We start from the raw sequence: 13,223 nt of genomic DNA, 5'->3' as shown, positions 1-13,223 counted from the left end.
GGATGTCTTTGTGTGTGTGCGATGCAAGGAGTGTAAGGAGATAAGGCGACAACTCAGCGTTGTTATGGGCCTATATGAGAGCTTGAAGGATGGGGTGGATGCCCTCGAAGGATTACAAGTGAGGGGCCCATCAAGCTCTCAGCTGCCCACACCAATGCCAGAGCTTGCACTTGGTCATCGCGGAACACAGCGGCAACCCCCAAGGCAGAATGCGCTGGTCCCAAAGGAACTAGTAGTTGTTGGTGACTCTATTGTCAGGGAAACGGGAAACATGCTTTGTAAAAAGGATAGGTGGAATAGGACCAGGGTATGTCTGCCAGGGGCAAAAGTTGATGACGTTGTAGAGCGGATATCATCTTTTAAGGGCACAAAAGGTGATATAGTTGTACACGTTGGCACTAATGACATTAAGAGTAGGAGACCGGCGGAATTACTTGACAAGTACAGGTCACTGATGAAAAAAAGCCGTGAATTAGGGTTGAAATTGAAAGTGTCTGCAATTCTGCCCAGACACGATAGGAGGGAGTATATGATGAGAGCCCTGTCAATCAATTCGGCCCTGGAAAGATTGTGCAGGGCTCAAGGGGTAGAATTTTTTTCAGCCTGGTCTGTACTTGTTAACAGGAGAGACTGCTTCTACAGGGATGGGATACACTTAAATAGAAAGGGTGCAAGAATGTTTGCTGATGCTATCGAGGCAATGTTAGGTGGGTCGGAAAACTGCTAGATTGGGGGGATACAAGGACTAATAGATTAACAGTAGCCACTGGCAGAGGTGAAAGTGATTCTTGCACTGCTTCTATTGGAATGAGCCGCAGCCTGGAAAATAAGATGCAGGATATTTCAGAGACTGCTGGGAATCATTGGGGTACAAGTAAACACATGGGTTGTGTTAGGGTAGCTAAGAAAAAGAACAGGTGCATGTATACTTGTGTGTACACCAATGCTAGGAGTTTAGTAAATAAATTTGATGAATTTGAGGTATTGCTCAAAACATCAAAGGCAGATATTGTGGGGATTTCAGAGACGTGGTGTCACACAGATATAAGAAATGCAGAACTGGAATTTGGGGAGTACAATGTCTACAGAAAGGATAGACAGGATAGGAAGGGAGGAGGGGTTATGCTATTAGTTAAAAAACACATAAAATCCAAGGAAGTGAAGCCAGTCGACATCGCTGGACAGTGCAGTGTCGAGTCAGTTTGGTGTGACATAAGCATTGGGAGATCAAAATTGAGAGTAGGAGTGTGCTATAGGCCTAATGACTCTGATGAGTATAATAAGAAACTGTTCGGAGAAATAGAGTGGGCCAGTAAATCAGAGAGTCTTATAATGGGGGATTTTAATTTCCCAGATATTGACTGGAATTTGGGGGCTGGTCACTCACACAGTAGCAAGGCTTTTGTGGATTTATTGGATGATTGTTTTCTACATCAGCATGTTCGGGAGGCAACTAGAGGGAGTAATACTCTTGATTTGATTATCAGTAGTGATTCTTCATGCATTAAGAATCTGCAGATAAATGAACCACTTGGTGGCAGTGATCACAGTGTGCTGAAGTGGGAGTTACTCAAAGAGGTAACTACCATTAGGGGTAAAGGGAAGGGGTATTGCTTTCGTAAAGGCGACTACAATGGACTGAGACAATATTTAAATTCTATACAGTGGGATCAACTGATGATATTGCCAACAGCAAATTCAAAATGGGAAGCATTCAAAGAACTTATCGTGGAAGCTACTAGGCTTTACATACCAACTAAGAAATATTGTTCAAGGTTTAGGCCTAAATGGTTGTCAGATGAACTAATGAGGCATATGGCAGAGAAGAAAAATGCATGGGATACATACAAATTAACACGTGACACGGACGCCTATGATAGATACAAGTTGATCTGTAACCAAGTTACAAAGGAGGTTAGGCAGGCGAAGGCAGATTACGAGAGATCCTTGGCAAGGGATGCGAAGAAAAACAGCAAAGAGTTCTTTACTTATGTAAACTCTAGAAGGAAGGGGATGAATCAGATTGGTCCACTTGAGATCGATGGGTCAACTGTTGATGACCCTGCTCGGGTAGCTAACAAACTAAATGAATATTTTGCATCGACATTCACACATGAGGAGTTATTCAGCGAGGGGAATGCCAGAGGTGTATTCAAATCTAGCAGTAAGCTAGAGAATCTTGTAATAACTGAGAGCAAAGTGGAGGAGAAATTGTTGAAGATAAACACAAGAAAGGCACCTGGGGTGGATGGGATCTATCCAGTTATATTAAAGGAGGCAGCAAAGGAGGTAAGCAAACCCTTAGCCATAATTATGAGAGCTTCCTTGGACTCAGGGGAGGTACCCATTGACTGGAGATGTGCAAATGTGACCCCAATTCACAAAGGGGGATCAAAGGCTGACACAAGTAATTATAGACCTGTGAGTTTAACTTCTGTTCCCGGAAAATTAATGGAGGCACTGGTGAAAGAAGCACTGCAGCATCATCTAGACAAGACTTCAGTTATAGCTAGGACACAGCATGGTTTTGTTAAGGGGAAGTCTTGCCTGACCAATTTGATTGGATACTATGATGCAGTCACAAAAGAACTGGATGCAGGGAATAACTTTGATATTATATACTTGGATCTTAGAAAGGCTTTTGATACTGTTGCACATGGAAGACTGCTGCACAAATTGGAGCAGTGTGGCATTGGAGGCAAGTTGCTGCTATGGATAAAGGGTTGAGGGGGAGAAGACAGAGAGTGGTAATCAATGGACACTGCTCATCGTGGACTAATGTTATTAGTGGAGTCCCTCAGGGTTCAGTATTGGGGCCTTTATTGTTTTCTGTATTTATAAATGATATTGATGATGGTATATCAGGCTTAATGTCCAAGTTTGCAGACGATACGAAGGTTGGCGGGGTTGTCAAGGACACTACTGACACTATGCTGCTGCAACAGGATTTGGAAAGGTTGAGCAGATGGGCTTCGAGGTGGCAAATGAAGTTTAACATTGACAAATGTAAAGTACTACATATGGGAAACAGCAACCCCAGAGCAACGTATCAACTCTGTGGTACTACACTGACAGTGGTAGAGAATGAAAGGGACCTGGGGGTGGTGGTGCAGGCAGATATGAAGTTCTCTGAGCAGTGCAGACGAGCTGCAAGAGTAGCTCATGGTGTATTGTCAATGATATATAGGAATTTTTCTAGCAGGGATAAGGAGGTGATTATTCCCTTGTATAAGGCAATGGTCAGGCCACACCTAGAGTACTGTATACAGGCCTGGAGGCCTCATTTCAGGAAGGATGTAGAGCTGCTGGAACGAGTACAGAGAAGGGCAACTAGATTGGTGAATGGGACAAAGGGGTTCTCTTACGAAGAAAGGCTTAAGTTTTGCAAATTACAGTGTCTGGAAACTAGGCACCAGCGGGGTGATCTGATAGAGGTGTACAAAGCCTTGAATGGTTTGAGCATGCTCAATGCTGATGGGATTCTTCCTCTAGCTCAGAAAAATCACCTGAGAGGGCATAAATTCAAATTGAGGAAAGACAGATGTAGGATAGATGTGCGGAAATTTGCCTTTAGCCAGCGGGTGGTTGGTGGGTGGAACAGACTTCCATCCCTTGTCGTGGAAGTTGATAGTCTAAATAAGTTTAAGGCTCAGCTGGACAGGTATTTCGAACGAACAGAGGGGTGAAGTGGAAGTGGTTATTTTTATTTATTTATGTTACTTTTTCTTTTTTTTTTTTGGCTGATGCTGCATAAGCTTGCTTTCTTGCATCAAATGCCTCTACTAATGCTAATGCTAATGCTAATAATTTTGTTTGTTGGGTGAAACAAGTACTTAAATCCTGTCAATAATTGAAAAAACTTTTTCTGCATTTATTTCACTTGGTGCTTGGTTGATTTTTGAACACGCTCTATAGATGTTATAATTACACATTGCAGCCTGAACTGCTTTTGCCCCAATTTAAACAGCACGAATTACAGAACATAAGAGAAAATGGATAAATTGATATACAAAGTGGGCTATAAGTAAGAAAACTATTTTGAATAACTGCTACTGTAAATGTTTGTTATTTGAAAGTTTTATAATCTTTTTATTGTTTCAGTATAACTTGAACATAGAAAAAGTACCATGAGCCTTACAATGGAGAAGATTGAAATTGTAAATGGGCATGCAAGAGTTGCATGCCACTTCAAGAAGTATGAAGTGGGAACAATGCACAATCTACCGAAATTCAGTAGACCTTGTATCTCAAAGACAACTGCCAATTTGTAACTTATAAGAGATAATATTGAAAAAAAGTCTTAAAAAATCTCAAAGAAAATAAAGTTTGGAACTTAATTACCTAAACCAATCTCGAATAGAATTGTAAAGGAACTTAAATACAAGGTTTATCACCCCTGCTACATATTTTGAATGATTAAAATCCAGATAGAAGCTGCCAAAAGATTTTTGGCTGTGAGCATTAAAACCCCAATATTATTGACACTTCCTTTTTAGACAGATGAATGAAGAAACCAAGTTTAAACTATATGCAAGGGCTAATTGCCATAACTGTGTTTATTACTCCCTTAACAACCCATTTATTCTTTAACATGGATTTAATTCCCCTGACTTGATCTGAGCTAAAATTTAGTCAGGAGGTGTCCTTGGACACTTCCTGTCCAAATTACAGCCCAGATTATCAAGCCTTCTTTCTTTGAGGGTACCATGACTGGAGAAAGATACCGAGACTAAATCATCCATTAATGCAGTACAAAATCAATTTTCAGCATTTTGCTTTTTTTTATTCTTAAATTTCTATGAATGAATTTCTATAAATTTCTATAAAATTCTATGAATTCTTAAAAGTTTTCAAGTTGTTGGATCAGAAGGTGGGGTACAATTGAATGGCCACTGTCCTAGGATTTAACACCCTGTAATTACTTTTATGGGGATTCTTAAAGGAAAAAGGTTTTTTTTTATTTATAAACAGACTTCAGTAGTTAGAGAATTTGAGAACTTTTCTGGTGAATTACACCTTGCAGTGTGTTGCTCTGTGCCCAAAAGAAGATTTTTTAAAGATTAAATAGTGGCCATATTGAATAATGTTATTATTATTTTTTTTGTTGTTGCCCTTTCTTTATTGCTAGCATTAATTAAAATATGTACATAAAATAGTACTGTTATTTCCAGTCAAACATGTATCCTCACTTATGGACCACCCTGTATTTTATCATAAGTATTTATTACTGCTACTATTTTAATCAGTTTTTCAGATAACATCTATTCCAAAATGCATAAAAATAAATTAAACTGCTCTACTGTGATTAAAACTTCAATTAAACTATTTTAAATTTAGAGTGGAAAGTGTGTCAGAGTGATGTTGACAGTCAGTCTCGTCTGCCAGACATTTGTTGACCCACCAGCTGAAGATCAGAAGATATCTAGAGATAATTTAACATGTCGAATTACATATTGTTCTACAGGTAAGCAGGCAAACTTTTCATCTTCTTGCAGTTTGACTGTATTTCGTTTCCTATTGATTTTTTTTAAAATAAAACTTGTTTTAGTGAGATTATTTGATACATTGATATCAGATTTACCCATTTCCCCTGTGTACATACAGGTAGACCCCGATTTATGCCAGGGTTGCATTCCTACCCCTCAGGGTCCGTTAGCTGAAGCTACATAAATCGAGCAAGTATTATAATGTATTTAAATGAGATAGGTTCCTTCTTTACAAAAATTTAACCATAAGAGTTAATATAAGTGTTTTTTTTTTTATATTAAATATTTGTGGTTATTTTATAATTATGAGATAAAAATATTTATAGATAAAATAAGTAATGAAATGAAAATTTAACTTAGTACTTTGTTCCTTTAGAGCCATCTTTGAGTAAGTAGTAATGCCACTGTCTGTCCCCCCCCCCCCAATTGATTGTTCTTTGCAGTGGTGTAATGGGCAGCATTAATGGGATGGGCCTGATGAAGGGTTGACTGGTTCTAGCAGGTTCTTTGGCCTTAGAAAAGAGCTGCAGCAATGAAGTCTGGTGAGTCTTTCTCTCTTCTAACATATTGTAGTAGAACTTCAATATGTTAGTAACAGCCCTTTGGATGGAAGAGCTGCATTCCCAGTCATTATCAACATAGTTTCACAGCCTGTTTATATTTGTGCTAAAGCTGATGAAGTATCTTTGTGGTGAGAGTCCTAATTGGCACAATCTCCTGCTCTTCCTCTTCAGAATCTTTTTTAGTCAGTTGTGCATCCAGCATCTAAGTCCTTTGAAAGAGGATCACCATGGCTTTGCAGCAACTCACTGACATCATCACTGTCAACCTTGTCAAGGCCAACATTCTCAACCATCAGAGTGACATCTTCAGCCACTGCTGAAACTGGCTCAAACTCAAGAAAATAAGACACTGCATCAGGCCACAATTTCCTCCAATTATCATTCATGCATTGTGGCACTTCTTTCCAGGCTGCAGCAATGTTACTTATGGCCTTAAGGATGTTGTAGGACCTCAAATAGTCTCTCACAGTCACTGAGTTAGATGCTTCCACTGTCTCAACAGTCCCTTTGAAGATCGTATATAAATAGTATGCCTTGATGGTCACAATAACACCCTGATCCATTGGCTGCAACAGTGAGGTGGTGTTGGGTGGCAAATGACTGGATGACCTGGAGCATGGAGGGTTGACATAGGCTAGGTGACATCATTGACATGTGTCATCTGACACTCTGGGCTCCTCAGTGGTGTATTTTTTATAATTTTTGGTGTTGATTATGCGGTGTTGGATGGCAAGCATGAATCCTTCAGTCTCAGGGAAGAGCTTCCCACTCATGAGCCATGCACTAGATGCCATTTTATCTGTGGTCTTGATGGAGGCCATTGTAATGTCTACCACGAAGTGTCTTCTTTGCCCATCTTTCTAGTTTTGTTCATTCCATTTGGGTGGAAGTGTACTCCTCGCTCAGATTCAGTGGTTTATGCCACTTGTCTGTCATCCTTATAGATTGGTAGAGTGATCCTTTGTTTTTCTAGAAATAATCCTTCAGGTTAGCTATCGCTGTCTTCTGTTGCTCGATGAGGTCTATCAGGCCCCTTCCTCCTTTCCAAGCTATTGTCAGTCTCTCCACTGCTGATTTCAGGTGGTGTTGACTGCTCTTATCATCATTGGTCTTGTCTTTCTTATGATATCCTCCAGCTTAGTGTTAGTCCAATCTATGATCCAGAAGGAGTATAGTAGCACTGGGACTGTGTAGATGTTTATGGCTTAAACTGTTTTCCCTCCATTCAGCTTTGCTTTGAGCAGGCTTCTTGGTCTAGTATTTTTTGGCCAGGCAGGCCTTGATCTCCTTGTGGTCTAATTGCTGAGCCTGCACCATCCCCAAGTATTTGCAAGTCTCTCCCGGTGTCATGGCTTTGATCTCCTTATCGGTCTGCAGCTGGTGGTTTTGGCCAACTAATTCCCTCTGATGCAAACTTTGGGTTTTGAATTTGTCTAGACCAAAGTCCATTATGTTATAATTGCTGAATCCTTCGGTGATTCATAGTAGTTGCCGTGTAGAGCTTGATGTCATCCATGTGTCAGGGTGGGAGAGGGTGTACAGGTTTTCCCTTCCTTCCTTTGAGGTTATATCCATACTTGCTGTTGTTGAGCATGGTTGATAGCATGTTGAGTGCTCAATAGAACCACATTGGGATCAGGGCATTTCCCTGAAAGATTTCTCTCCTGATGGGATAGGTTTGGTTGTGATGTTCTCGACCTTGGTGGTGATACTCCATTTTGCCATGGTTACTTCTAGGAAGTTTGTCCTGTCAGATTGACTTTGTAGATCTTCAGCAACTATTATTCAGCTACGAGGCACAAAGTCGAAGGGCTTGCGATAATGAAGGCAGTGTACAGGTTGTGCCACTTCTTGCTCTATAACTGTGGCATCAATGATTAATTACTTCTTGCATCCTTTCTGCTGTTTGGCCATGATGTTTTGGTTCTCCAAGTGGTCTGCTATCTTCTTGGCTATGGTCAGGATTCTGTACATCATTTGGAGACAGGTGATTGGCATGTATTTCACCAGGTTTCTTCTATCTTGGTATTTAGCCTTCAGATATGTGATTCCTCAAGTAAGAAATTCTAGGATTATCTCTGACTTATCATTCAGGTTAACTGCTCTGGTAGCTGCTTGTGTGTGTGTGCAAGTGAGCTTCTTATACCTGTAATTGTGAATGTCATCTATTCCTTGGGTTTGCCAGCTATGGGACTTCCTGATCAACTGTTGTACTTCCTCCTCATGAATCTCCCATTCTCTCATCGCTTGTACATCCTTGGTTTTCTTCCTTTCTAATTCTATCCAGGGAGCTCGGTGGTTGTATTACTTCATTGCTCCATATTTTGCTCCAGAGCTCCTCGATCATCATCATCTTGGGTGCTCCATTTCCATCTTTTCTGGTACTCCTGTAGAAGGCTCTTTGGTTTTCATTGAAGATTCAATTATTTTCCTCTGGGAGCTCCCTTTGTATTGGTATAGTCTCTTGTTGAGTGTAAGGAGGTTATACTTCAATGTATCTAAGTATTCTCCTATTTTCTTATTTTTTTTGTCTCTTGTTTGCTGTGGAAGTTAGGATGCCCTTCAATTTTCCAGTCAATTTCTTACTCCTATTACCCCATTGGTATTGGGTCAGTTAACCTGTCTTGACTCTTAATTCTTCTATCTTCTGCTGAAGTCTTCTTTCCCAAGCTTTTGTTCCTTGTTTTTTTGTTTCTTCTGTTGCTGGTCTCATTTCTTTTCCATTAATCCTGGTGGCTGCTATGGCAGCACAGTATATGGCTGTGTGGATGGCCTCCAGTGTTGCACTGTTGTTGTTGTTGTAATGTGGTATTATTTGCCAATTGAGGCAGTCTGTGACTCTCCACTCAATTCTTTTAAGTCTGCTTTGGTAACACGTGGGTCTTTGTGGGGTCCATTTCCTCTAATTCTGTTTGGGCCTTCCACTCATCTTCTGTTCTGGATATCACGACCTCATCTCTTTCCACTTAGCTGTTCTGGGTTATATTTCTTCCTGCTCTTCCTCTGGGTCCACATCCATATTCTTAGTTATTTTTTTTGTAGTTGGTCACTCGCATCCTTAGATATTTTCCAAGATTGCAGGAGTTATCAGGTTCTTTATGACGATGGTCCTCTGGTCTGCTATTTATTGTTTGGAGACCATAACTACCCAGGAATCATTCCAACCACTTGGTATGTAGCCTTGGCCTGTACGTTGTCATACCAGTCTAGTGGTTATTTCTTAGTATGTTTGCTTGCATGCTCCACTTCATGCATTTGCATTTTCTTCCATCCAGGATAGTCACTAACACAGTTGTGCAGGAATGTATAAACACGAAATTTCTTTTGTGTTTATACTGTTTGCTCACTTAAGAGAAATTGCCCTTTATTCCCAATAAAAGACCAATAAACCCTACTTCCTTCTAAAAAAAAATTGAAGTCGTTCAAGAAATGTAGAACTAGCAATGCCCTCTTTGAAGAAAAAAGTTCAGATCATAATTATCAGTAATGATGAGTGTGATAATAGCCAATTTTTGGGATTCTACAATGAGTAAATTCATTCTACACTATTTGTTTATTGTAGAAATGGTATGCATAAGACATTCATTTCATTTGGCTATTGTCCATTCAAAGCCCTCGACAAAGTAGTCGAGGGATGGCCACATGAATGAATGCATTTTTCCATTCTGCCTTTTACACCCTTTTCTATTCCTTTTCTCCCATTTCCTTTTTCTTTTCACTTTGCCCTGTTATTTCATTTTATTTTTTCTTTTATTTTCTTTATATTGCTTTTTACCATAGTTATTTAAGATAAATTTATATAAATTAGTGCTTAATTCATAAATCTAGGTGAACTGATTGCTGCTAGCAGTTTTATTTGCCACTCCCTTTGGTTGCATAAGTTTCACTTTCACTCACAACTGTAGAGAGACAGATCAAATCAACCTAACAAAAGAATTTTGATAATTGCCTTATTACATTTTTAGTTTTTTTTTTTTTTTTTTGCAGTTAATCCAGGTGGATGGGCTCCAGCATCGGTATTACGAGCCGTATACAAGAGAGAATACCCAAAGTTCCTAAAAAGGTTTACTCAGTATGTAAAAGATATGACAGAAAACAAGCCTATCATGTTTTAATGTGAAGAGGAAATCCTTTTACTGTTTGAATTGCCACAAAAGAACAAGAGATGAATTCATAATTTGCTTATTCCCTCCTCATTCTTTTTTTCTTTCATAATTTCCTAATTTCTTTTCTTTTCTGTTTTTTTTTCTTATTTAGATAAATTTTGGGTTACATAAATGTATATTTCTTGTATGTTGCCCTGATGAATTTGTTCCTCCATATATCTCACAGTGAATCAGTGCATATAATCCATTTTCACATTTCATATCATCATGTGCCATCAAAAACTTGGTTGATTTTTAAAAAAATTCAGTTTATTTAATATTATGGTATGTTCCTTAATTAGTACATCCTTTGTATATTTTAAAATTTCTCCTTCAAGTTTTCTAAATATTTTTAGAAAATTAAATTTAATTAAATTGCAGATTGTTAAATGTGTTAACTGGAAGGAAAACTGAGTTTTTCTGTCACCAAAAAAAGGGGGAAAAAAAAAAAAAAAAACTATATATTATGTACATTGAATTTCTAACCTGGAAATACTGGTATGAAAATCAAGTCTACTACTTATTGATGAGTATACGCTGTAAATATTGTCAAAGATCTTTACAGAGTTCATAAAGAGTTTTTATTGTTACAGAGTATATTCCTGTACTGCTGAATCAAAAGCTCATTTAAATATATATGTGGGATGCTTAAATTTTTAATAAACAAAAAGAAAATTAGTGTGTTTTCTTGAAATTCATTCTGACATTAGCATTTCCTCAGATGTCATTCACATCCTAATTTTTTTATCTTTATAGTGTTTTCTTAAAAAGTTGCCACACTTTTAAATGTGTATCCCACCCTCTAAGCAAATCACTTGTAATGGTTGATCATCATATCAACCATCCATGTCATTTTAGCATAAAATTTGATGATACTCAGTTGAAATGACAAATTGCACAGAAATGTGTGCAGCATCCAGTGTTATGTATAAGCACTTAAAAGTCCAAGAAAATTACTTAGCTTAAAATTAACCTCAACTAAACATACATTCCAAAAGGTGTGCATCAGTATATCCCTGAAATATTCAGATATCACAATACCTTTGGTGAATCAGTATGTAAAGAAGAGTTAAGTTCTATTCTGGAGAATCATCATCATTAGGAATTTTCCATTGTGCAATGGGTTTTCCTCAACCTAAAAAAACTTCTATTCTAGTCTTTTTCACAACTGTTTTCTGTAACTTCCTCTCTCAGTCCCTGTCTTTCCATGCATTTTTGGACTTCATCCATCCACACCTCCCTTTGTCTTCCTCTCTGCCTGGTGCCACCCAATTCGTGATCACTTTTGAAGTCTGTTGTTCTGGTACCATCTCAGTTTTTTTTTTTTTTTTTTTTTTTGTTTCAATTACCTGGATTATATCAGTTGTTCTAGAGAATGGAGAGAAAATAAGCATTTCAACCTGCATAGAGTGTGATTTGTATTAAATTTCTTAAAGGAATATAAATTATTCTTATTTCAAGCTTGAAGTGCTTATTTTCTCCTTGTTCTCCATTTTATTTTACTTGTGTGCAATGTCACTAAAAGAGCAACTAGGTTCTTTTTCTATTTTATTTGTTTTATGTTTTGTGCAGCAGGATCCCACCATTGCAGATCATATGTAGTTCACAGATGAGAATCGTTACTCAATGGGCATGTGGACAAACAAAACACAAAGATCTCATTTTGAACAATTTGAATAAATGCCTCATTCTGAAAAATGAATAGTATCACATTATTAGTAAACAAGGGGGTCACTCTGCCAATCTTTTTCTAAAGGCATAGTAACTGATACTTGCTACTTACAATGATTTCATCCCTTTTTTTATTTCAGGATCAGGAAATTCGGCTGATTTCTCCCCCCCCCAGACACACACACACCCTCATGAAAACAATGCACATTCCCACATATTCAGTATGGCACTGGATTTATTTCATGAAATTTTGGTAACTGTGTTTGTTGAATCACCTTCAAAAATCGTTTGGGTGCAGTCAGTCCTGGCCACTTTTTACACGAGACCTTAATCCACGTAGTTATTCTTAGTCTAGAAATTTCCGAAAGACCATGTCTACTACATATACCATTCAGTAGTTAAGAATGGAAATTGAAGCTGCCATAGAAGAAGAAGAAACTTAGTTTATGTTCTAGGGTCCAATTGGTAACCACGTTTGTTTTACATAATCAGAATTATAAAATTGTTTCTTTTAGTTAGCCAGAAAGCATTATACATTTAATACACTAAGGAATAAATATTTAAAACTTGCAGGGTTTTTTTTTTTGCATTAATCTAGAGTATACACATTTTGATTTTTAAGCCCTCTGTTTTTTTTTTTTCTTTCCCCATGCTGCTGTGTGTAATACATCTTATTTCCAGTTATAGTGTGACACACTGTTATAAGTTAACGGTTTTATTTAGCAAAGTTTCTGCTTATATGAACTTTCATGAGACCCTAACCAACACTAACTGAAAGGTAGTCAAGACCTGGAATAATAATTTCAGGTCTAGAATGGCATTCACTGTTGATAAAGCTCAAAATTTATCTGATTCTGTGTATACTAAACCAAAAGAAATGTTTATCCCATGAATTCCTTGGAATTATCAGTGTGGCATATGATGCAAGAAAGCAAGCTTATACAGCATCTGCCAAAAAAAAAAGCACTTCTCATTTCATCTGTTCATTCTAAAAGTTTCTCCAGTTCTTCCTTGAATCTGTTTAAGCTTTTAATTTCCACAACGACAGATGGAAATTTGTTCTCCCAATAAACCACTCGCTGGCTAAGGGCAAATTTCTCCACAATCTGTTCTGCAACTGCCTTTCTTCAGTTTGAATTTATACCCCTCAAGTGTGTAATCTGGATTTGAATACCAACGTGAAGATCTTTCATAAGCTTTTTCCACTATCATTCAGTCTCAGTTGATGATAGCAAGGTTGGCTCAACCCTGTAGACTTTGGTATTTCATCCAGTAAAACTGACAAGTGAACACACAATTCCAGACAGAGGGGAAGATGGGACAATTCCCAGGTAGTCCCCCACAGAGAACATTTCTGC

At 38.1% G+C, this 13,223-nt stretch overlaps 1 protein-coding gene across 2 annotated transcripts in view; it reads left to right on the top strand.

Annotated features, from left to right (window-relative positions):
* cert (ceramide transfer protein) overlaps window positions 1–10,288 on the top strand; it is a 137,990-nt gene extending 127,702 nt beyond the window's left edge. Inside the window, exons 12-13 of one of the 2 annotated variants that reach the window (XM_090383530.1) lie at window positions 5,338–5,464; window positions 10,037–10,288. In XM_090383530.1, the coding sequence (XP_090239656.1) occupies window positions 5,338–5,464; window positions 10,037–10,164 (255 nt within the window). In that variant the 3' untranslated portion in view covers window positions 10,165–10,288. The remainder of the gene's footprint in view (window positions 1–5,337; window positions 5,465–10,036) is intronic. The other variant, XM_090383531.1, reaches the window with a different exon arrangement.
* Window positions 10,289–13,223: the final 2,935 nt, after the last annotated feature.

Source organism: Mastigoproctus giganteus, chromosome 10 (genome assembly GCF_048544385.1).
Source record: "Mastigoproctus giganteus isolate SK-2022 chromosome 10, ASM4854438v1, whole genome shotgun sequence".
Taxonomy (NCBI): Eukaryota; Metazoa; Arthropoda; class Arachnida; order Uropygi; family Thelyphonidae; genus Mastigoproctus; species Mastigoproctus giganteus.
The sequence above is the reverse complement of the archived record's forward strand: the minus strand, read 5'-3'. Positions and strand labels throughout refer to the sequence as shown.